Source organism: Vombatus ursinus, unplaced genomic scaffold, assembly GCF_900497805.2.
Source record: "Vombatus ursinus unplaced genomic scaffold, bare-nosed wombat genome assembly UNPS02014792.1, whole genome shotgun sequence".
Lineage (NCBI taxonomy): Eukaryota > Metazoa > Chordata > Mammalia > Diprotodontia > Vombatidae > Vombatus > Vombatus ursinus.
In genome coordinates, this window is record NW_020954570.1 from 1,549,474 (window position 1) to 1,576,175 (window position 26,702).

Genomic DNA, 26,702 nt, shown 5'->3' on the forward strand with positions numbered 1-26,702 from the left:
AGCCTTGATACAGTATAAAGAACTTGGTTTAACAATCTGTAGGAATTCTCACTTCTCTGTGTTCTTGCCCCTTCTAGAAAATCTCAGAAATTCAATATATGACACCACCCAGTGTATCATTACCTACCTTCCTGGCAAGCATGTGATTCACAAAGTTCAAAATAGAAAAACAAATGAAATCTTATAGAAGATATCAAAATAAGTAATAAGCAACTCTTCCCTCAAGAGTTGTATAGTCTTAGTCATTTATATTAATTTATGTTATGTGTAGGTCTTCCAGCTGACATTCCCCAGGCATCCACAGCACCTGTGGTATGCACTGCTGTTCTCCAGATGCCAGCAAGTGAAATGTCACCATTTTTCTGGTGCTCACTGTAGCTCCTAGTTATGAGGATTAGTCGTTTTCCTCTTTAGCTTTCCATAGCTCTCAGCCAAGGACATCAGTTTCATTACTGTAAAGGGACGGTTTCAGAGTAACTGGTGTAGCTGTGCTATAAGTCAAACACTGGACCTGATTTAGATGTTGCCTTGTTGAAGCTCCTAATTTGTACTGCGGTTCTCACTAACCTCTGTTCTACATAACAGTTTATCTAGCCATCAGAAATATTCTGTACTATTCTCCACCACTGGCACATGGCACAGTAATTCAAATTCTGACCTCTAAATCTTTATTACTGACATCAATTTGGATTCAGGGTGCTCTAGGCCATGTCTGACTCAGGCTGGTTTGGTGCTACAAACTACAGACTTGGAATTGGAACAAGATGAGACACTTGTAGACCATGTAACCTTTAACAAAAAGGATAGGGCTTTTTATGACTTAGGTGACCGAGGAGCTACATTAGAAATTCAAGCATTTGTCTTCCAGATCAACTAAGACTTCACTTCAAAATTCTGGTTTTCCTTCAGGTCCTTTTACATTATATGAATTCAAGTATACCACTCATGACTGGCCTACCTCTCTTTTTGATCATTCATATACTGGATAATATCTTTCATTCCATATTTATACAGGGTATGCCAAAGTCTTAGTGTATTTTTTAGCTACAGAACAATGGTGGTAGTGGTGGCACAGGGTATCAACTTAAGCTCTAGTGGCTTAACCCTATATATCATCAGAGCAAATATTTAGTACATTTATTATTATAGTATATAAAGAAAAATATAGTTGTAAATAATAATGAGAAAATCCAAATCTGAACATACTTCAAATTCAAGAACTGATACATTAGTGACTGGCTGGTTATCAAAGAGAAGAGCAAAGTTAGATACTTGAATTCAATTGCCAATCTGGTTACACTGAGCAGAGCTTCTAGAATTCAGGTACAGATTCTGTGGCTGTAATATGTATTTGGTAGAATTTGTATTTTTCATTCAGATATTAAATGTAACAGCACCATTGCTATCTGTGGCATTAAAGATCTTATTTATGTGTACATTTTTGTTATGATATCCATTCATTTTAACTTGATTCTGAGGGCCAGGGTGGCATAATGGAAAAATTAAAAAAAAAACAAAACACCTAGTAGATCCAGAATCAAGAAAGACCTGGATTTAAATTCTGCACCAGAGACTCATTAGTTGTATAATCAGGGTCAAATCACATAAACTCTATAAACCCCTATTTTCTCATCTATAAAATGGGGACACTGATACCTCTAGCACCTACTGTACCTCACAGGGTTGTGAGGATCAAACAAAATAATGAATGCAAAATACTTTGCAAATTTAAAGAACTATCTGTGTCAATTATTATTCTGAATCTTTTAGTTGTGCTCCTAACAGGCCTTGATGGACAATGATGTAATTTAGTATGGCCATTTCCATTCCCCCTACCCTGACTTACACTGAAAGAATATAACCAAAATTATGATTATAATAGTACCTGCTTGTCTTTCTAGCAGGTGCTTAATAGTACTTAGTCTCATATCAATCCTTGGTCTCTAAAGTACTACTGTATTTGGAACCAAAATGCATTCATTCATTCAGCAGTCATTTATCAAGTGATTGCTATACATGAAGCACTGAGAGGTGCCGAAAGTTCTTATAGAGATAAACAAGATTCTATTTCTACTCTTAAGGAGCTTACACTTTTATAAGGGAGAGGGCATGTATGCAAATGATTATTACAGGCACAATACAAAAAACTTCTATGTGAGAAGACACTAAGATTAAAAAATCTGACTTATGAACACTCCTTAAGTATGAATGGTATTGGTAGTTGGTTATTCTCTTCATATAACCGTAATAGGACACGTCATCACGGAAGCAACAGACGACCACTGCTACCACTGGGGACTTCCCAGGGTTTTCAATTAAAATCTCACACGGCAAAATTTGGCAGGAAATTAAAAATTCCTGAAAAAGATGAAAAACCCTTCTTACACTAAGTAATGATGAAGTGGGCATGGAGGCATGTGCTTATTATCTCTGTCACTGGGGAGGCTGAGGTGGATCTTTTGAGCTCTTGAGTTCTGAGCTATGCTGATCATGTGTGGCTGCTATTTGGCAGCAATATGCTGTGCTCTTAGAAGCAGGGAGTCACTAGGCTGCCTCAAAAGGGGTGAACTAGCACAGATTGAAAACAGAGCAGGTCAAAGTTTCTATGCCAGTCAGTAATGGGACCGGCTATAATAAGTGGCCATTGTAATTCCATCCTGGATCAGACATGGAGCTTTAGTTCCCCCCCCCGCCAAAAAAAAAGATAAAAAAATTCAAAAAAAATTCTGTTAGAAAATTAGGAAGATGCCTTAAAATAATAAATAGCATCTACCTAAAACCTTCAGCAAGCATCATATGTAATGGGGTCAAGCTAGAAGCATTTCTAATAAGATCAGAGGTGAAACAAGGATGTCATTTATCATCACTGTTGTTCAATATCGTACTGGAAACGTTAGTTTTAGCAATAAGAGAAGAAAAAGAAATTGAAGGCATTAGAATAGGCGAAGAAAAAACAAAGCTATTACTGTTTGCAGATGATATGATGATATATTTAGAGAATCCTAGAGAATCGAGTAAAAAGCTACTTGAAATAATAAACAACTTTAGCAAAGTTGCAGGCTTAAAATAAACCCACATAAATCATTGGCATTTCTATATATTACCAACAAAGCCCAACAGCAAGAGATAGAAAGAGAAATTCCATTTAAAATTACTGTAGACATTATAAAATATTTAGGTGTCTACCTACTGAAAAAACCCAGGAACTATATGAACACAGTTACAAAACACTTTTCACACAAATAAAGTCAGATCTAAATAATTGGAAAAACATCAGTTGCTCATGGGTAGGCCTAGATAATATAATAAAAAGGACAATTCTACCTAAACTGACTTACTTATTCAGTGCCATACTAATCAAACTACCAAAAATTATTTTATAGAGTTAGAAAAAATAATAACAAGATTCATTTGCAATAACAAAAGGTCCAGAATATCAAGGGAACTAATGAAAAGAAATGCAGGGGAAGGTGGGCTAGCCATTCCAGATCTTAAATTGTATTATAAAGCAGCAATCATCAAAACTGCTTGGTACTGGCTAAGAAATAGAGTGGTGGATCAGTGGAATAGGTTAAATATGCAAGACACAGTAGTCAATGACTATAGTAATCTATTATTTGATACCCAGTTTCTGGGATAAGAACTCACTCTTTGACAAAAACTGCCGGGAAAACTGGAAAAGAGTATGCGAGAAACTAGGCATAGACCAAAATCTCATACCATATACCAAAATAAAGTCAAAATGGGTTCATGATTTAGGTATAAAGGTTGACACTGTATGCAAATTGGGAGAGCAAGGAATAGTTTACCTATCAGATTTATGGAGAACAGAAAAATTCATGACCAAACGAGAGATAGAGAACATTACAAGATGCAAAGTGAATAACTTTGAATATATTAAATTGAAAAGTTTTTGCACAAACAAAGCCAATGCAGCCAAGATTATAAGGAAAGTAGAAAATTGGGAATTTTTACAACCAGTGTCTCTCATAAGGGCCTCATTTCTAAAGTATATGGAGAATTAAGTCAAATTTATAAGAATACAAGTCATTCCCCAATTGATAAATGGTCAAAGGATATGAACAGGCAGTGTTCAGATGAAGAAATTAAAGCCATCCATAGTCATATGAAAAAATGCTCTAAATCACTATTGATTAAAGAAATGCAAATCAAAACAACTCTGAGGTACCACATCACACCTATCAGATTGGCCAACATGACAAAACAGGAAAATGATAAATGTTGGAGAAGATGTGGGAAAATTGGAACATTAATACATTGTTGGTGGAGTTGTGAAATGATCCAATCATTTTGGAGAGCAATTTGGAACTGTGCCCAAAGGGCTATAAAAATATGTATACCCTATGACCCAGCAATAGCACTTCTAGGATCTGTATCCCAAAGAAATCATACAAATGGAAAAAGAACCCACATGTACAAAAATATTTATAGCAGCTCTTTTTGTGGTGGCAAAGAATTGGAAATTGAGAGGATGCCCACCAATTAGGGAATGGCTGAACAAGTTGTGATATATGAATGTAATGGAATACTATTGTGCTATAAGAAATGATGAACAGGCTGACTTCAGAAAAACCTGGAAAGATTTGTATGGTCTGATGTTGAATGAAGTGAGCAGAACAAGGAGAACATTGTACACAGTAACAACCATGTTGTGAGATGACTGATATTGATAGACTTAACCCTTCTCAGCAATACAAGGATCTAAGACATCTCCACAGGCCTCATGATGGAAAATGCTATTCATATCCAGAGAAAGAACTATGAAGTTTGAATGCAGATTGAAGCATGCTAGTTGCAATTTTTTTCCTTCTGTTGTGTTTTGTTTCCTCTTTCTGGTAATTCCTCCTATTGGTTCCAATTCTGACTTACAACATCATTAATGTGAAAATATGTTTAATAGGAATGTATATGTATAGCCTATATCAGATTGCATGCCGTCTTGGGGAGGGAGGTGGGGGGGGAGGGGGAGAAAAATTTTAAACTCAAAACCTTATGGAAATGATTGTTGATAAATCATAATAAATTAATTTAAAAAAAGGAAAAAAATAAAATTAGGAAGGTGGAACCACAAGTAAAATTTCAAACCAATCTGAAAACCACTATGTATATTTTCTTTTGGTAAAAACAGGTGCCTATTTTAAATACATTCACTTAAACATAGAAATGTTTAATTAAATCAGGCTATATCTATCTTATCTAATTACATAAAATTTCACATATAGTCAACATTCCAGAATCACATGAGAATCTATGAATTCAAAGAAAATACTCCTCTGTCAAGTCATGGCATGGCTCTGTATAGTGAAAAAAACAAAACATCTTCCAAGAACAAAATGCGTATTTATTTTGCAGCCCAGAAAGTGACATGAATATTTTTAACAAAGATAAAATTATATTCATATTGACTACAGTTGTCTTTATTCACAGCATAAAGTATTTTACTTATAGTGACAAATTGGAAAAGTGAAGGGGCAAAAAGGACAAGTTTGAATAATTAGTTGGAAACTCTGCAAGTGGGTTTTGAGTGAAATAAAGGATCCAGTGTGGTTCAACAAGGCTCCCATTTCAAAATCATATTTACAGTGTAATACCTTACAATTTTTGCAGTTGATTTAACACAGTGGTAGAGTTTTGTGAAAGGTCAAGCTGAGTACCAAGTGTCATCTGAACATATGCTAGCACAAGGATCTTATTGTTTTTAATTCTAAGTTTTAATCACAGATAATCATGTTTTTATCATATTCCAACTATTTAATAATGAATTCTGCTGTCCTTCCAACATGTTGGGTGTAAGTAGGCATCAGCATATTTCCAGTGGTGACCCACACACCAGAATGAAATTCAATCTAGAGTTGAAGTGGAAAGAACCTTTGGAAAACATTTAGTACTTCATTTTGCTGATGAGGAAACTGAGACCTAAACAGGTTGAGTGATTTATGTAAGGTTTTATAACTAATAGATGGCATAACTAGGATACAAACATGTTTCCTAATTCCAAACCCATCAATGTTTCTATTATACCTCCAATAAGCTTTCTGGGAAAAATCCCAAAGATCTGAAATTGTATTATTGTAGCTTTTCTTTATCTCTCCCCATCAATTAGCATTTATTTTCTCTCCCTCCCGCCATGAAGAAAAAGAAACAAAAGCCAGAGTCAAGCAAAACAAACATCATTTATTAAAAATGTATTATGTGAGACTTCTGATGTCAAGATGGTGGAGTGAGAAGAACAATATCTTTCCATAAATTATCGAAGAAAACTGCCCTGATATGCTAGAACCAGAAGGCAAAATAGAAATTGAAAGAATCCACCAATCACCACAGAGATCCCAAAATGAAAACTCCCAGAAAGATCATAGTCAAATTCCAGAGCTCACAGATCAAGGAGAAAGTATTGCAAGCAGTCAAAAAGAAACAATTCAAATATTGTGGAGCTACAGTCAGGATTACGCAGGATTTGGCAGCTTCCACATTAAAGAATCAGAGGGCTTGGAATGTGATATACGGTAGGAAGAGGAGTTAGGATTACAACCAAGAATCACCTACCCAGCAAAGTTCAATATAATCTTTCAGGGAAAAAATGAATATTTAATGAAATAGAGGACTTTCTAGCTTTTCTAATTAAAACACCAGAGTTGAACAAAAAAAAAATGACCTCTGAATACAAGATTCAAAAGTAACATAAAAAAGTAAAAAAGAAACAAGAAAGAGAAAATATAAGAAATTCAATAAGGTTAAACTTTATATTTCTACATAGCAAGTTAGTATTTGTAATTCTTAATTTTATTACTATAAGAGCAATTAAAAGGAGTATATGTAGGCAGAGGGTGTGGATATAAAATGACTTTGTTGAGATGATACCCCAAAAAAACAAAACAAAAGGGTGAGAAAGAAAATTGCACTGGAAGAACAAAGAGGGGGGAGATTGAATGGGGTAAATTATCCTACATAAAAGAGGCATGAAAGAGCTATTATAATGGAGAAGATGTTGGGGGATGGGGGCGGTGGGCAAAACTTAAACCTTACTCATCAAAATTGGCTCAAAGAGGGAGTAACATACAACTCGGTTGGATGTAGAAATCTGTCTTACCCTATAAGGTAGTGAAAAGACACAGGAATAATAGAAGGGGAGGTGGGGGGATAAAAGGTAAGACATATTGGGGAAGGTGGTGATCAGAAGTAAAACACTAGTGGGAGGGAAAGGGTGTGGGTAAAAGAGAGAGAGAGGGATAAACTTAATAAAAGTTTTTTTAAAGTGTATTATGTGCTAGGTTCTTTTCTAGGCCCTAAAGGTACACAGACAAAAAAAATGTAAAATAATCCCTGTCCTTAAGGATCTTCTATTGTATTGCAAAATTACAACATGTAAACAGTTAAGTAAGTACAAGAAAATTTAGGAGGGACAGAGCACTAATAGCTAGTAGAAGCAGGAAAGGCTGTGAGTAGAAAGTGGCAACTGAATTGACCCTTAATAAAAGCTAAGGATTCCAAGGGGCAGAGTTTAGTAGAGAGTACATTCTGGGCAAGGGAGACAGCTTGTGCAAAAGCATGGAGGCGGGTTTTGTAATACCAAGTTTGGCAGATATCAAGTATGCCAGTTTGATTGGAAAGGAGAGTTTGTTATATATGAAATAAATCTGGAAAGTTAACCTAGAATCAGATTGAGAAGAATTTTAAATGCTAAACTAGGGAATATTGTAAGGTATCTTAAACTTGTTACTGGCTGTATATACATCTACTGTAGCAGAGGTAGTTACTGCTCTACCGAGGAGATATAGTTACTCGGTCTTCACCTTCATGTAGGTGTGCCACTCTTTCCCAGTTCCCCCTTTCAGGCACGATGTTCTCTCTAGTCAAAGCTACTTGCTCTTACCTCTGGGGGAATGGTTTTCCTTTCAAACATACTCAGGAAGGATAGGGAACATATGAAGTGCTAGAAGCCAATGCCTCAATTTCAAATCTCTCACCATGAGGACTAAGTCTGTTCCTAGGAGAATCCGAGTTTACTTGTTTCTTGCTTTGGGAAAGCTGCAAATATATGAAATGATAATTCTTTTTTGCTCAGTTTATATCAACATATCCACATATAGGGAGTTAGGAAGGTCCCAGTGATTAGACAAATATACTTTTCTCACTGACTCTTTGACTCTGTGTGTGTGTGTGTGTGTGTATCTCTCCATGTAGGCTGCATTTATACCAAACACATACACACACACACACACACACACACACACACACACACACACACACACTAGACTTTAGATAATGTTTTAAAGTTTGAAAAGTGATTTTCATTCGATCCTTACAACAACCCTGTAATATGGGGGCTATTATTATCACCCTAGTTTTACAGATAAAGAAACTGAGGCTGAGGGATGTTAAGTGATTTGCCCAGGGCCACAGAGATGAGATTTGAACTCAGGTCTTCCTTACTCCAAGTCCAACCACTGTGTCACATAGAACACAAACCAGTAATACAATGAACAACTATATTATGTTAGAGAAACCAGTTTGCTTTTTAAATAAAAATAAACTTAAGAAACAAAGCTTGGAGATACAAACTCATTGTTATTTTGGGAGAGTGAGAGAGTCGGAGTCATGCAAATGACAGGAAAGTATGGCACCATCATTTGGGTTCTCAGCAACATGAATGGAAAAACTCTACTTTTTTTCCTTATGGCTTCCAAATTACTGGGATTTGAAGAGAGACAGTGAGATGGAAAAAGAGGTCAAACTACCTCAATGCCAGAGTTTTAGTCTTTCTTCAAAGTGTCTGTTGGAGCATCTTTGTCACTACAATTTCCAGAATGCTGCTTACACCATGCTACAATTACTTTTTCTTCCTGGAGTCTGTTATCCTAGTGTTAACTCTCTTTGTTGAGATTTTCCTTCCCAAGCTCTCATCCTTCTCCCCCAAGTGAGTGAGACTGTCTGCTTGGATTATAATTCCCAGAAGTCCATGCAGCCAGTACTTAGAGTTCCTGCTTATCCTTAGGGAAATTTGTTTGAATACCCCTACCACCCAACCTCTCTCTGTCCCTCCTCTCCCACTCCCTCCCCTTGACTCTTCCTTTCCTCGGTCAGGTAAGTAAGTAGTTCAAAATCTTCCTTCTGGCCCAAGTTTTTAATCTTAACTAATATTTTATTTTTTTCCTCAAGCAGTACTTTAAAAATAGAATGGAATAGTTTGAAAAGTAGCTAAGGAAGCTTGGAGACTCTACCTTAGAAACAAACAAACTAATAGAATGCCAGGAAAAAAATGTGTTCCCTGATTTTCTGTTTTGTTTGTTTTGGTATATTTCAAATTTTCCATGGTTAGTTCAACACTGCCCTGTTTGTCTAACACCCTCCTTATTAACATCCTTCTCTTCTTCTTTTGTTTATCTTTTTAATGGTTATTTTAAACTCCTTTCTTTTCTTTTTTTAGTAGCAGTATCATTATTTCCCCATACCTCTTGTCCTCTCTTCCTCTCCCTGACACAAATGAAACCCTCTCTTGAAACAAATAAATATACTCATGAAAAACAATTCCATGAACTGGCCTTGTTTGAGAGTGTATACTGCATTTTGTACTTCTCTACCAAGAGGTGGGAGACCTACTTAATCATCAGTCTTTTGGAGTCTTCAACGGTCATTGCATTGATCAGAGGTCTTAAGTATTTCAGAATTGTTTTCCTTTGCAATATTGTAGTAATTGTATAAATTTTCCCCTGGTCTTGCTCACTTCATTCTACACCAGTCCATACAAATCTTCCCAGATTTTTTTTACTTTTATCATTTTTATGACATAAAAATATTACATTACATTTATATACCATAATTTGTTTAACCATTCCCCAATTGATGGACATTCACTTTGTTTCCTGAACCGTGCTAAAGTGTCACTTTAAATATATATCTATATCCATACCTATATCTATATCTATATCTCCTTCCACTTTTTCTTTGATCTTTTTTTTGGGGAGTAACCCTACTAGTGGTATTTCTGGGTCAAAGGGTATGCACAATTTAGTAACTTCTTGGAGATAGTTCCAAATTGCTTTTGAGAATGGTTATACTACTCCACAGCTCCACCAACAGAGCATTAGTGAGCCTATTGGTCTCTCCAATATCATATTGTCATGATATTGTTTTCATATTATTGTCAATCTGATCACAGAGTTGTTTTAATGTGCATTTCTCTTATTATTAGTGATTTGGAGTTTTTTTTTTTTCATAAAGCTGTTGATAGATTGAATTTCTTCTCTTGAAAACTCCCTGTTCATCTACTTTGACCATTTGACTATTAGGTCAACATGGTACAAAGAACAGACTGCTGGATTCTGAGTCTGGAAGATTGGGGGTTCAATTCCCGTCTTAGAAACTTATTAGCTTTGTGACCCATGGCAAGTCACCTACCCTCTCGATCTCGTATTTTTTTTTCCTTCAGGCTGGCTTATGGAAGTCTGAAACTTTTCTCTCTTACCATCTACTGCCCAACTTTGTCGCATGTTCTTTAGCTAAGAAAGAAAACACATCAATTCCAAGGACAATTAACTCTATATTTCTACATTTCGCAAAACCAATGAAAGTGTTTTTATTTTTATGTATCTCATCATTTTGTGGAGTACAGATAGAAATGAAGGTACTGAGACAAATCAGTGTCGTGCTACTTTTTTTTTTTTAATATGTAATGTTAGGCAGAATATTGCACAAGTGAATAAAATAGCAGTTTTTTAATGTTGAAGAAAGGTGTTGGTATATAAACTCATTTTCAGGAGGAATTTCCATTTACAAGTAAAAGTAGTCAAATATATAAAAGAGAAAGCAATGATCATCAAAAAAGTAATTGTAAATATAGCTTCTCTTATTTTTAAAGAAAACTTTAAAAAAAAACTATATAACTAAACTAATTGCTGATTATTTCCTGAACTTTTGTATTCACAGCTCTCTAGCCAAGTCCCTTCAACTTAGTAGGTGATTAAAAAAATGCTTGTTGAATTGAATTGAGAGAACTTTTATGGGAAGGCCTAACTTTATATCCTTAATCAGAGTAGTTCCCCCTCAACTCCCCTTTATGAACCCCCCCCGATTTATTAACTTTTTTTTATTTTTTGAGTGGGGACAGAGTGGACATCAAGACTCATCCTGCATGGTGGAGTGGCTAGGGAGCATGCATGCATAATGGCAACAGCACCATAATAATAATAGCTAGCATTTGTATAGCACCTATTATGGGTCAGGCACTGTGCTAGGCACTTTACAAATTTTATTTCATTTGGTCCTCAAAACAACCCTCAGAGGTAGGTGCTATTATTATCCCCATTTTGCAGATTAGGAAACTGAGGTAAATAGAGATTGAATGACTTGCAGTTTATGTCTGAGGCCAGATTTTAACTCAGGTCTTCCTGAGTCCAGATCCAGCACAATGTGCTACCAAAGTGCCCCAAGTAGACGAGTTGGATATTTAGTTATACTATTTACTAGTGGTGTGCCATACGCAAATCACTTAACCTCTCTAAATCTCAGTTTACTTTTACTACTTAGCTTTCACGTGTGTAAATATAAATTTTGGAAAAGCATTGTATAAACAGAAAAAAAACAGCATGTAAATGTGAATTATACTGCCTGGGTACAAGGAAACACTATAATCTAGTTAATTATGGACTGATCTTTCCAGTTACTCTTGGTCAGAGTAATTTTATTTCATTCATTCATGGTATTCTGAATTAAATCAATTTCCTACATCATGAGATTGTAGTCAACTGTTGACATGTTGAGTTCTCTTGTCCCTTTTGCATATCATATGTAGAGAAAAAGGCAGAGTTTCACAAACTCCAAAAGAAAGTAATAAAGCAAAAAGTTCACTTTTATTTTAATATCACTTAAGACAAGGAAAGAGTTGAAAGGAAGGATTACAATATTTTATTCTGGATGTTAATTAAAAATTTTGGTTTCATATTTTGATTACCTACAGTAATAAAACCATATTAATGCTATATTTTTCTTGCTTCTGCTTTAGCTGATGATTAGCATGTGGATTATGCTACCTTGGGAACTATGATTTCCTTCACATTCTGGTTTCCTCCAAAGGCCGGTTCATGAAGTCTTCAATGGCTTGGTGCAAAGGGAGCCATTTTCGAATGGAGGCTTTCAACGCTGTAATCCAACTACAAAAAGGAATTATACTAGTCACTGAATAGAGTTACATATGCAGAAGGGAAGAAAAATGAATCAAAATTGATTTTTAGGATTAGTTCACTAGGTTGTTTAATTTAGGTGTCATGTACTAACCATTAGTAAACCTCTGAGAACAGGAATGATCTTGGAGGGCACTTGAATACACATAGTCATCACAGGCAAAAAGCAAAAGTCGGAGCTATCTCTAAACCTTGAGAGAATTTATCAAACACATCCACAGATACATATGGCACACAGAGTTGATACTGACAGTATAAACCCTTTGAATTTCAACAGAGCACAAAAAAAAATACCTCTCCCAACCAACCAAACAAAAAAACATATAAAAACTCATACATGTCCTCAGAGATGCTGCAGTGCTATAACCACATACTTTCTTCCCAAGAATGTCCCATCTGACTCTTCTTCTTGCTCCATCCCACTGTAATTACTCTGTATTCATGGTAGCACACTGGGGTGGTATAATCACTAATATCAGCAATGCTTATATTGTCTCTCCTGAATAAATACAGTCTGAACGAAGGAAAGAAATGGAAACAAATGCTGGGGCACTCTCCTGGCTCAGATGGCCACAGTTTCTTCCTTGTGGGGCTTTGGAACTTGTCTTTCCTGTTATGGTAACATGAGTGTTAATAGGGAATGAACCATCCCTACCTTTTTTGGGCTGGGTCAGTTTCCATAATGCAAAAATTCTTGGGACAGTTTGCTGGCCGTTTTTCCTACCTCTTCTCCATTCAGAAAATCCAGGTAACTTCACTTCCTTCCATGTCACAAGGAAAATTCTTTACTTAGCCCTAGTTTTTCCATGCTCATCACTGAATCACAGGAGATATCATAATCAGGCAAATTTTTCAGAATTTTCTTTCTAGATTCTGTAAAAGTAAATTGTCCCTGTACTGAGAAACTTTTTAGGTAACAGAACCTGGAAATATATGGTCTCTTATCCTATCCTCTACCATATTGAGAATTTATCAAATCAATCAATCACACAAAAACATTTATTAAGTGCCTACTCTGTGGTAGGTAATGAAATTGATTCTTATTGGTAAAATCCAGTGATGGAAGTTAGCTGACAGATTCCACTTTATTATTCTCTTTGCCCATCCAGAGAGACTGGAAAGCTTATATGAAAAGGCTCTGACTTTCTCATTAGAGTGACTGAATAGCTCTGTCATTATTATATCAGTGACATTCACTCTGATGTTGTACAGGGAACATTGTAATCTGTCACTTGATTTGATGAGCAAGGGTGTGATAAGGAGATGATGTCAACTCATTTGGCAAGAATTTTTACAATACTAATTTAATTAATGTCCTCCCCTAGGTCTGTCTTATACATAGACAGAGTAGACAGTTCTCTGTGTGGTATGATTAGAGGAATGGAAGGAAGACAAGGCATCTTCACTCCTACATCATCTCTCCCCATATACCTCCCTTTCCCACCTTATCACTTGTCACTGGTGCCTGAAATTCTATAACTAGAACACTTTTCCTTTGGGTTAACCCATTATCTCCTGCCAAAATGTGTAAGGGTCTTTACACATAATAAGTGCTTTAAAGATAGTTGTTGATTTGAATCTGAGGACAGATTTAGTCTTGTGAGCTATTAACACCATTGTGTGAACTGGTTAATTAGATCATTTATAATGTGGCAGAGAGCTGGGAACAGGTTTTAATAAATGAGAAAAGGGAATATCAGTTGGAGTTCCAGCCCTCCAGAAAGCAGAGCAACTAATAACTTCTTGACTTGGCTTAATAGGTTTATCCCTCAAAAAGTGAGGGAAGCAGCAAGAGGAACTATTATTTTGGACTTGGTTCTGGATGAGAAAGAGGAATTAGTTTTGAAATGGAAAGAATGGGAACTTGGTGGGAGGGGACCATACTGTCTAAGAATTTATGATAAGGAAGGCAAGAAAAATTATACATACTCTGACAGGTGCACTAAATTTGGGGAGAGAAGAATTAAATTAGATTTGGACAAAGGTTAGATAAGATCCTTTACCTAATGATGGCCTAAAATCCTGTAGGGAAAACTAGTCCAGGAATGTTGGTAAGCAATCAAGAATGAAATTCTGAAGAAACAAGTAGAAACAACTCCAGTGAAGAAGAAAATAGAGACTGATGAGAATGAAGGAACAAGAGTATTCCAATTGATCTTAGAGCTGGAGCTTCGGAAGAGAGAGAGAGAGAGACAGAGACAGAGACAGAGACAGAGAGGTAGACAAAGACAGAGACAGAGAGAGACAGAGACAGAAACACAGAGAGAAAGGTGTTCTTCTTTAGGAGCACAAATTAATCAATCAATTAACAAGCCCTTATTAAGTGCCTATGAATTGATAATTTATGAAATTATGAAATGGAATCAGGTATGCTTGGTTGTTTTGGTGCTCACCCAGGAAAGATCATGACTGGCAGCAGGGAAATGGGGCAGCAGTCACTCTAATTGCACACATAGGGAACAGAGACAGGCAGCAAAAGGGTTACAAAGGCAGATGGTGAGGGGACAAGCAATGGGATGCTGAAGGAAGGCAGACAACATGGGGAAAGGGATGGGGAGGGAAGAGGCATAGATAATCACTCACAAAACCAAGGATTAGAGTTGGGGGCACTTAGCAGCACAGACCTGAAGGAGCTAGAAGAGTGCTGGAGGAGGGTAGAGGAGTTTGAGGTCTCATTTTGTAGGATTTTTATGGGGGAGCAGAATAATTCTTATCCATGCCACCTTGAGATTAGTTCATCAACATAGCTAAACCACCTCAAAGTTATTGGTAAAACTTTAAAGTTAACACAGCCACATCATCTCCAAGATATCAGTACCTTTTTGATGTTCTGCTGTTCTGTAACTGTGGAGGTCTGGAATTTGTCTGGAATTTACATATCATAGAACCAGAACCCTGACAGCAACACCTCGATGACTTCTCCCGATTCAGCACATATTGTCAGGATGTGAATTTTGGTTAATATATGATACAGTTTGTAAATGCTCCTTTGATCTTTGCTACAGTTGGTATGTGACTTCCAGGTTCCCTTTTACAATCTTATTTCCTGCTATTGCCCCTTTATATTGGCTACTGTACTGACTAGAAGGGGAGTGGAGATTGGAACAAGATACAGTTTTATTTTATTTTATTTTTGTTTGTTTGTTTGTTTGTTTTTTAGCTAGGCAATGGGGTTAAGTGACTTGTCCAGGGTCACACAGCTAGTATTATGTGTCTGAGGCTGCATTTGAACTCAGGTCCTCCTGAATGCAGGGCCTGTGCTCTATCCACTGCACCACCTAGCTGCCCCTAAATACTAACCTAACCCCAGGGGGGTGTTGAGTAAATTTTTTTTTTTTTAGGCAATTAGGGTTAAGTGACTTGCGCAGGGTCACACAGCTAGTAAGCGTCAAGTGTTTTGTCTGAGGCCACATTTGAACTCAGGTCCTCCTGACTTCAGGGCCAGTGCTGTATCCACTGTGCCACCTAGCTGCCCCAAGATACAATTTTAACACAGCCTAGTAGGGTCTAGGCCAGGGGTGGGGAACCTGTGGCCTCGAGGCCACATGTGGGCCTCTAGTGCAGCCCTTTGACTGAATCCAAACTTCACAGAACAAATTCCCTAAAGAATTTTAGGCCTCAGGTTCCACACCCCGGTCTTAGCTTAGCTCAGGGCATGCAAACACAAAGAAGAAAATCTCTACCCTCAAGGACATTTCAACAGGGGAGATAACAAGTACAGATATGGACTCTATATAAGCAGATATATATTCTGCACATGTCCATATACAGGATAAATTTAAAGAGAATAAATACAAAGCAGTTAAAGTCAAGGTAATTTGGGAAGGAGAGAACTAGAGTTGAGGGGGTCAGGAAAGGTTTTATGTAGAAAGAAAAGTGGTACTTGAGCTGTATCTTTAAAGAAGCCGTAAAGCAGAGGTCCTTTGTTCAACACAACTTGTACTAATTCCAGTAGCCTCCCCATACTTGTCTACAAAGAAACAACAGGGAAGCTCACAAACCTGAGTCACTATGTCACAGTAGGACCATCATTAACTTTTGCCAGTTTTCCAGGAGCATTCCCTCCCCTCATAAGCATTAATCAGTACCAGTTCCCAAGGTCCAGGCTCCTTACTCCCTTCCCATAATTCCTGGTCTTGCTAGACCGAGATAAAAACTCATCTTATTTTACTACTTGGTGGGGGGGGGTGCCTCATTCCCTCATGCCCCAGTGGGGTGCACTCAATCCCACCTAAGTCTCAATGGTCCTGACTTGTTTCCACCATCCTCCCTGACTGCCCTTCATATTGTAAGTAGGTCCCCTCAGTAAATCTGGTTTTCTTTACTGTTTTCTGTGCTCCGTGTTTCCTTGTACTGAGCCATGGTAAGCTGAAACTTCCTACATCTGCATTGAGACAGGCCTTTATAATAAATAATTCTTTATACAATAGCTAACCTACTTATGTAGAAAAGAAACAAAGTGGAGAGCCTGGAATATACCATGCAATTAAATGACAAGTCAAAGCAACTGTGAATAAGGACATATGTGTATGATAGAGTCATGTTTCATAAAGCTAGGCATGCCTAAAAACACATATGCAAAAATGACACATAAATACACATATGCATATATATATGTATATATATCATATACTATTATATATGAACACACGTTAGGAAGATGAGAAAAGGACACAAACAGGAACAAAGAATGCTTGTACATCCCAGTCGTGAGAAAGCTAGAGTGCTAAATCTTGATGTTGTGATTATGCATATTAACAGTTTGAAAAAGGTGAGTGCATGACCATATGGTGTGGAGAGGGAGGAGCACTAATAGAGGCTTGCTGTATGCTGCTCTGACTCCAAACTGGGTCTATGCATGAGGGAAAGAGAGCATTGTGTAATTGGATAGGAACATGTAGTCGGTTCACACCTCAAAGGTTTTATAAAAGTATTAGGGGTATCTACTGCCAAGGTATTAGGGATGGCACAGTGTCTACAGATGCAATTTGCCAGATTCAGTTCAATTAAACTCAACAAGCATTTATTCCATGCCTGCCAGGAGCAAGACACTCTGTTGGCCCTTAGGGATACAAAACAAATAACTATCCCCGTCCTCAAGTTATCTGCTTACTAGTAGAAAAAAGCTTTCTGAGACATATCCATCCTACTCTGATTACACAAAGTGTGATCACAGTTCCCAGTGCCTGCAGCTTCCTTTATATTTCAGATGGAGAGAGATATCAGGGGTCACTATGCCCCATCTCTTTACACCCTCCGTGCCAACATAGGGCTCTGTGCCAGGAGCTGGGGAATGTTTAATTAGGCTTAAAAGATATACGGAGTCCAAGTTGTGAAGGGCTTCAAAAGCTGTTAGAAGAGTTTGTATTTTAATCTAGAGTTAACTGGGAGCCACTGGAATTTACTGAATAGAGTAGTGACGTGGTCAGATCTGAACTTAAGGAAAATACTTCAGCAGATGTATGGAGGATAGACTGGAGTGGGGACAGCCTTGAGGAAGGGAGGTCATTTAGAAGACCATTGCAATAATCTAGACCAGAGTTGATAAGGGCCGCAGTAAAGGTGGTGGTTGTGTGAGTTAAGATAAAAGATCAGAAATGAGAGATGTAGAGGAAGAAATGGTAAGATTTGGCAATTTGGCAGCAAGATTTGGTTGGATATATGGGGTGCAGAAATGAGGAATGAAGGACAACAATGAGAATACTAAAGTTCAAAATTGGAAAAATGTCTGTGCCTTCAGCAGAAATAGGGAAGTTTGGAGGAGAGGAAGAGTTTTAGGGAAAGTTAATGAGTTCAGTTTTAGGCATCTGATTTGAAATGTCCAGTAGACAATTTGTGATGCAAGACAGGAGCTCAGAGAAAGATTGGTGCTATATATACAGATCTGAGATAATAATTAAACTTGTAGGGGCTACTGAGGTCAATGAGAGAGAAGGCTGAGGATAGAGCCTTGGGGAATACCCACAATTGGGGGTGTGGTATAGATGAGGAGCTAGCAAAAGTAGACTGAGCAGAGGTCAGAAAGAAGGGAGGAGAACCAGGAAAGGGGAAGTAGGTCCATGAACTTAACAAGCATATAAAAAGCAAATAAGCAATAGGCAATACTTTGTGAGGCATATACGTATCAGCAAAAATATGAGATAATGAACTAGTAGTCCCATGAATCAATAAATTAATATTTACATTATATATAGAGTCCACTGTTCACAGATTTTACAAATGATGAAGGGTGAGTCATTTGTAGGAATGCCCACAAGCTTGATCCCTGAGAGGCGGAGTCATTTATTACACTGGGCTGTCCCATGTTTGGTTCTGGAGAGGATGGGACTTTGAAAACACAGGAAATTTGGAGCACCATTGGTGAGGCTGGAGGAACAGAGGAGGGATGTACAGAAACTAGGAAGCAGGGCAGAGGCTGTTCAACAGGGTGGAAAACAATCAGGCTCTCCCAGGGCAGCCAGTGTAATTGTCCAAGGCAGGCAGATGGGATTGTATCAACTCATTTGAAGGAAGGAGCTGATTGCTAGTAGACTTTCCCAAACCCTTGGGGTGTGCTGGTAAATGTTTAACAACTAGCTCTCCAGGGAAAAAATGTACATGTGACACATTTTAAAGTTTAATCTATATTATTAACATTTTTTTCTATCACTTTCTTAGGCCTATAAAATAAAAAAAAAATAAATCAAACCCTGATTTGGGGCATTTGCCAATTTCTGAGTTATGAATACCCTGAAAACATCAGAATCTGCTTGTGAGTAGGAGCTTGTTTGACTTGGCTCCAGCATATCCATGGTTGTAGGTCTACCTTGATGTAAGTACAAAAATGAGCATATCCCAGCATAATTATGCTGTACAGGACAGTGGCTGAGAGCCATCTTCTTTCTCCTTTCCTCTCCCCTCCTTCAATACAAGCAGAGCTGTAAACCCCCCAGCTGTGTTCTATTTTACTATCCACAACTGCCAGTGGTATTTTGTAAGCCTCATTGTCTTTTTATAAATTAGTTTGTTCCAGTTTTCACTGGGCATGGATTCGCATTAGATAAAAAGATGCTTAGAGGGATGGCCCTTAAAGGGTTTTGTATTTCACAGACATATATGTTATGATCCTGCAATTCCAGTGTGGGAGGTTAAAAGACCCTGCTGGAGGCTACTGAATTTGGTTTAATGTGTGTTCTTATAACTCTCCCAAGCAGAATTCTCTCTTCGACTTCTCCTAGAAGGATGAGCCATTAGATTATGATGCTGCTGAGGGTGTGAGAGAAGCTCCCAGGTCTGCTCTGCTCTTGTAAACCAAAGGAAAGGGAAAGTGAGGGGAGTACAGACATTCATGCTTCATAGCAACACTTTGAGAAGAGCTCATGTTCTTCTGTTTGGAAAGACTTCACAGAGGAGTTGGGTAAGAAATCATTGAAAGAGTGAAAGAAAGTAGTTTGGCATATGAGGGAAAAGGCCCATATGAAGACTTGGAGCCAACAGAGCTTTTTGCTGGGAAGGTACCTATCAGACTAGAAGAGAAGAGAACTTACCGCTTATTTTCTGTTTCATTCTCTGCACAGAAGTAAAAAGTCTTCAACTCTTCAGATGGTGGGTTAAGTTCAATAACAGATTGCTTGAAGCTAAGGACCTGTTCACTCACACTATACCCCTGAAGGTACAGTCCACCTAAGGAGGGTAAAAGGAGAAAAGAAACTAAAAGGAGTAGGAGATAACTGCAACAGGAATGGAGACAGATAAAATGTGGTCAAATACCGAAGACAGAGAAATTTAGACGTGAGGAGGGACTTCAGAGATCATTTAATCCAACTCCTTCATTTTATAGATGAGAAAACTGATACCTGGAGATCTCAGGTGACTTGTTTAAAGTCACACATTTAGTGGTAAATCCATGACTTGAATTTAAATTTGAATCCCAACTCAGTGCTCTTTCTACAAGATGTATGTATAGTGGATGTTTTGCTTTCATTCAGTGACTGCTGGTCCTATATTTTTTAAAAGAACATGTGTTTCAGATTCCCAAAGAAAGACACCTCTGAAATCAAAATATAGTCAATAATTAAATAAGGTTTTCATATTTTCAATATTTTAAGAGATTGTGACTTGATAAATATGAGGATGAAACTGTTCACAATCCAGACACTTTTCGAGTTTCAAGTGTATGCAAAACATATTTAAAATATTAAAATTATAAGGCACCTGCTTAACATTATGTGGATGATCTGATGAAGTTAAAAAGAGGGTTGGCATATGTTATAAAATATAAATCTTTTCTCACATTTGATGAACTCAAGAAGTTATAAGAAACAACAACAACAACAAAAATCCCAGCCAAACAATAGGAAACATTGGTGAGGCCTAAGTTCAGATGGAAATATATATGAGGTATAATGAATTGGTAATTTCATGAATCAATAAATTGATATTTACATTATATGTGTAATTCAGTGTTTGCAGCTTTTTTATTTTTGTTTTTATTTTCATTTATTTATTTTTAAGGATGAAGGTTGAAATATTTGTAGTCCTGCTGACAAAGCTTCCAGTAACAGAATGATATGTCCCTGGGGGTAGGTCATTTATAACTCAAGTCCAGCTTGGGGAAGGGAAGACCTATAGAAGTGGGAGACATAATAATTATCTCCCAATATTTGCAGTTCTGTCCCATAAGAAAGGGAATAGACTTCTTCTGCTTAGCCTCTAAAGTAGGAATTGCAAAAATTGGCCTAAGGTAAAGGAAACCCTTCTAACAATTATAGTTATCTAAATGTATGGCTTCAGTAATTAGTCAGTTCCCCTTCTTTGGAAGTCTTTAAGCAAAGGCTCAATATCCATTTGCAGAGGATTTTTTTGGGAGGATTCCTCTTGGGTTGGACTAGAAGATGTATGGAATTTCCTCCTATTTTGAGACTTTGTGATTCTATGATATTATTTGGCCAAAACTGTTGTTTCCTTTTTAAGGAGAAAAAAAGGGGTCTCTTTCTACCAAAAGATGCTGATGTCAAAACGGTTTTAATATTGAATGCTTGCTAACATCTGCTTAGCAATGTGATCACAGATACTTGTTTTCTTTTCTAAGCCTCAGGTTTCTCATCTGCAAAACAGGGAAAGATGGGTACTTTTAGTGCCTAGCCCACATGGTTTTTTAAAAATTTTTTTATTTTTAGGCAATTGGGGTTAAGTGACTTGCCCAGGGTCACACAGCTAGTAAGTGTCAAGTATTTGGTCTGAGGCTGGATTTGAACTCAGGTCCTCCTGACTTCAGGGCTGGTGCTCTATCCACTGTGCCACCTAGCTGCCCCCTCCACATTTCATGAAGATCAAATAAGATAATGCACTTTGTAAATCTTATGGAAGTATAAAAATGCCAGTTATTATTAATATTACTGCTCAGGATCAGGTCATTGCCATTGGAAGTAAGTCAGGGCTTACGGATTAAAACATATTACAAAACGAAATAAATGGTGGAATAAATACTGCCACAGAGGATTGCAGAAATTCGGCGTCTCCTAGATACCAAGAAAAAACCTACTCTACAACAAAACCACATACTATAAATATAGATTTTCATTACAGACAGAACTATTTTTCACAACCACTTTGACAAAATGGTGATCCTTAAGTATTTAGGGACAACATTTTAAATAATTGTCACCATACAAATATTTGTAACTTCCAAAATATAGAGACCTAGCAGATGTTAAGATGACGTGGCAATAGGACAAGGCATTATGTTTATTGTTATTTCATTTTTCTCTTCTATAAGGTTCAGATTGAAATGGTTCAAGGACAAGTTACTACCCTGCTGTTATTCTTTTATATTTTATGTTCTGTAAACAGGTGCATAAATAATTGCTTTTGTAGCTGAATAAAAATAGTAGAATACCAGCTTGTCCTCTGTCAACTCAATGAAAACATCATTGGTACAAACTCCAGTAGCAGACAGGACAATGAGGATAATATGCATCCTATCCTGTTCCCACAAAATTTTGATTGCTTCACTAGGTTCCTGTATTTTAAAAGCATTTCATTTCATGTAGTATGGACCTAATTAGCATTAGTATACCATTAGTATATGGTGCCATATATTTAAAACTTTATTGTTGAGTTTTTATAATCAACATTCTTAAATATTTATGGATCAATAGGCCATTATTGGCAACATTTTGGTCTGATAATGGTACAGTCCCAGTAGAGTTTATTGGTTGAATTCTCCAGAATATTTTTAAGTTTGTATTTGTAGTATGGAGATTTGCTGTCTGTCAGTCCATGAACAATAGAGAGGTGTGAATGTATAATTTTAGCCATCAAGTCACATCTAGGTAATAGGTAGGTGATAAACATTTACACCTTACAGTGATATATGATGTATGGTTTGTTGTTTTTTTTTTTTTTTTACCACTTCCTTGTACGCTCTATATTCCTCACTAAGTCTGGGCTTTTTAAACATAACCTTTCTTTTAATTTCTAGTGGTAATGACCTGGCCCTTAACAAACAAATTCATATGACCCAACTCTTTGTTTGACATTTCTTTGTTGCTATATTTTTGGCTGAGTTCACGTATATGTTTCTGGTGGAGGGTCTTTTGATTCCATTCTTGGAATGAAACCACTTCATAACTTCTTTCTAGTAATAAATCGTGTTCACTTATATTTGGAAAATACAATGTCAGATACTTTATCAACCATAATTTTTGCTTGGTGAAACAAGGTGCTTGATGATGTCTGCTTGATCCAAAATATTTCTGCAGGTAATACAACTATTTATCATGTACTCTAAGCAATTTTCTTCTTCTCTTTTTATGGAGAAGTGTTAATTTATCTATAACTGCTTTAGGATGGTGGACCCTACACTTCATGAATATTGCACAAGTTTTTGTTAGGATACCTTCCAAACCTGTTCTGGTCTATTTGGGGGGGGGGGAGGGTATTTGGGAACTTGCAGCCTCAAGGCCACATATGCCCCTCTAGGTCCTCAAGTGCGGCCCTTTGACTGAATCCAAACTTCACAGAACAAATCCTTTTATTAAGGGGGGATTTGTTCTGTGAAGTTTGAATTCAGTCAAAGGGCTGCACTTGAGGACCTAGAGGGCCACACGTGGCCTCAAGGCCGTAGGTTCCCCACCCCTGGTCTATTTTATAGTTCCCAAAGTATGCATTACAACTAGTATTGAATAGATGTTAATTGCTTTAAATGTGTTCCCAGTCAAGGATGGGATGGATCTCATTTGGGATGCCAATGTCTCAACATATTCAGCTACAGCCTTCTCTTTGATTTCTTTATACTTGTGTGGTCTGACTCAGAGGACATTATCATTATCATTGTCATTGTTATCCTGTTCTTTTCATCGTTTTCCATGCAGTTCATAGAGCAAATGTCCTAGGGCAAGTTGTTATCCTGTTTTGTAAAAAAGAAAAAAAACACCCTAATGTTTGGGGAACTATTACACTTGTGGATAGAATAAATGCTGTTTATGTTTGAATAAAAATAAAGGATGTAAAGTCATCTTCTGTAGACTCATTTAGTCATCTTTGGAACAACTCTTGTAGTAGACAAGATGGCAAGGATAATCTATACCTCAACCTATTCCTACTTAATTTTGATGACTTCTGCTGGATCATATGTTTCAGAAACTTGGAGATTATGCGTATTTGGAATGACAGTATCTATTAGAAATATTGTTCTTAAATTTTTATGTATCATGGTTATATCTGTGATAATGTCCCTTTCTCTTCCCATAGGAACTAAGTTTTATTGTGTCTTGCTATGAAATGAACAATGATTGGTTTGTGATCAGATAATTGAACCAGACAATTATCTCCAAAATTTAAATTATAGTTATATACTGAGTTGAATAGTTCACATTTTTATAATTTACAAAAGGTTCTGTGCAGGAATCTTCTTTGGAGGGTCTTTATACTAAAATGGCAATTGCAAGTTAAGAAATTAATTCAGTCTACTGTCTTGTACCGTGTTTGGGTTAACAACTTAGCATCTTCCTCTGAAACCTCCATTTTCATCATTTGCATCATGTTGCATTATTGTTCTCTCTTACTTTCTCTTGGACTTTCTTTCTCATGTTTTTTAAAGTTTTTTTTTATGCGTTTTGGTGAGGCAATTGGGGTTAAGTGACTTGCCCAGGGTCACACAGCTAGTAAGTGTCAAGTGTCTAAGGCCAGATTTGAACTCAGGTCCTCCTGATTCTCTATTCCAGGAGAAGAAGTTGGGGACTACTATTATGTATAATTTTTTCTCTATGTCAAGGAGAAGAAGTTGGGGACTACTATTATGTATAATTTTTTCTCAGTCTATTCACTGTGCCACCTAGCTGCTGTGTTTTTTCAAGGTTTTAAAAAAAATTAACAGAAATCTATTTTTTTCTCCCTCTTAACCATCCACCACTGAAAAAGAAAAGAAAAACAAATTCTTTTTAACAAATATGCATAATCAAGCAAAACAAATTCCCTCATTTTCTGTAGTCAAAAAATATGTCTCATTCTGTGCCACAAATCCTTCACCTCTCTGTCAGGATGTAGATAGCATATTTCATCATTGGTCTTTTGGCATCAGGGGTGGTCATTATGTTAATCAAGCTCTTACTGCTTTCAAAGTTGTTTGTCTTTACAATGATGTTATTGTTTCAGTTGTTCTCCCAGTTCTCCACATTTGGTTCTTCATTGGTTTATAAAATTATTCAAAACTATTTGCTTTTATAATATTGATGTTATAGTATAGCATAAATTGCTCTTCTGGTTCTGCTCACCTCCCACTGCATCTTTGGATATAGGCCTAGCAGTGGCATATATAGGTCAAAGGGCACATGCTGGTTCAGTACTTTTGGTGTATAGTTTCAAATTGCTTTCCAAAGTGATTATAAGGGGCAGCTAGGTGGCACAGTGGATGGAGCACTGGCCCTGAAGTCAGGAGGACCTGAGTTCAGATCCGGCCTCAGACCAAACACTTGACACTTACTAGCTGTGTGACCCTGGGCAAAGTCACTTAACCCCAATTGCCTAAAAAAACAAAACAAAACAAAACAAAACAAAACCAAACCAAAAGTGATCGTACCCAACCACAGGTCCACCAACAGTGCATCAATGGGCTGAGTTTTCCACCACCCCTCCAAGATCTAATTCACTTTTTGGTCATCTTTACCCATTTGATGGGTGGGAGGTGAAACTACAAAATTACTTTAATGTACATTTCTCTAAGTATTAGTAATTTGGAGCCTGAAAACATATAGCTATAGATAGCCTGGGTTTCTTCTCTTGAGAACTGCTTGTACATATCTATAGACCATTTGTCAATTGCAGAATGGTTATAGTCCAGTTCTGGCACAATTTGCTGACTGAGGTCTCCAGAATATTTTCAGAACTAAAGTATGAGGATTTGTCATTTTCTGATCCATTAAATAAAGCAAGCTTCTGGTGTATAATTCTAGCTACCAGGTCATATCTTGCTAGGTAGTCTAAGTGTTAATTTTTTCTCAGTCTGCAGGAATATGTTGCACAATTTCTACCTTTCCTTTTTCTTGCATCATCTATATCAATTAAGAAGTCCAGGATCTTGACTTTAATTTTGATGGCAACAACCTTATTCAGTCACCATTATAAACTTCTCCATTTCTATAAAGAAATCTGTATGACATGTTTCTTGGTTGACATATTGTTGCTAGAGTTTATGTTGGTGTTACTCATGGAGGTTCTTTTGGTTCCATTGTTGGATCTTCATTGTTTCAAAGACTCTTCTGTGTCTTGATGTTCTAAGGTGGGTAAAAAACCTATTCAGTGACATTGAAGAGTTTTCTTAATGATGATGATGAAAACTCTTTGTCTAAAATATACAACCTCTCTCTATCTCTTTCTTCTCATCCTTTTCCCAGAAAACACTTTAGTGCCCTGTGCAAACACAGGAAAAGAGACAGGTCTTTGTCACCTACATGATGTCTGTTCCATGCTACTTTGTTAATAAAGAGCTATTAAAGAGGAAATATTTGCTTCTATAAAGCCTGTCAGGGAAGATGAAACCATTTCTTTTCAAACAGAATAGTTTAGGGATTTGAATAATGCAAGTGAGAAGGAAATATTTTTTCTTAGAGGTGAAATAATATCCTCAAATGCAAATTCTGAATAATTTTTATTTTCAAAGTATCTGTTTTATATTTAACATTCTGGTTAAGTAGAAGTATTTTAGAAAGAGCCAGATTATTTTTCCATAAACCGTAACTATTAGAAGCTTCACAAAATGATTCTTTAAAAAATATAGAGCTTAATCAGTACCAATGACGTATTTTAACCAAGTGGTGTCAATCAATACAAAATGGTACTTTCATTGACCCAGGCCTGGTAAACAGAGCTGAAAGTAAAATGTAAGGTTAGAGGTAGCTGTAGAAAATAGGATTGCAGGCTATGTTCAAATTCTCATATTTGATCTCTGATCAAATTAGCCTTTTCCCTCTCTTGCTTTTTCTATTTCCTTCAGGAGCATATTGAGTGACTTATACCGGCCAA

General features: G+C 36.9%; 1 protein-coding gene across 1 annotated transcript in view; it reads right to left on the reverse strand.

Annotated features, from left to right (window-relative positions):
• Positions 1–12,070: 12,070 nt before the first annotated feature.
• Positions 12,071–26,702, reverse strand: part of LOC114048286 — a 144,937-nt gene continuing 130,305 nt past the window's right edge. The window contains exons 10-11 of the mRNA XM_027869185.1: positions 19,727–19,862; positions 12,071–12,170 (exon numbers count right to left, since the gene is read on the reverse strand). Of these exons, the coding sequence (XP_027724986.1) occupies positions 12,071–12,170; positions 19,727–19,862 (236 nt within the window). The remainder of the gene's footprint in view (positions 12,171–19,726; positions 19,863–26,702) is intronic.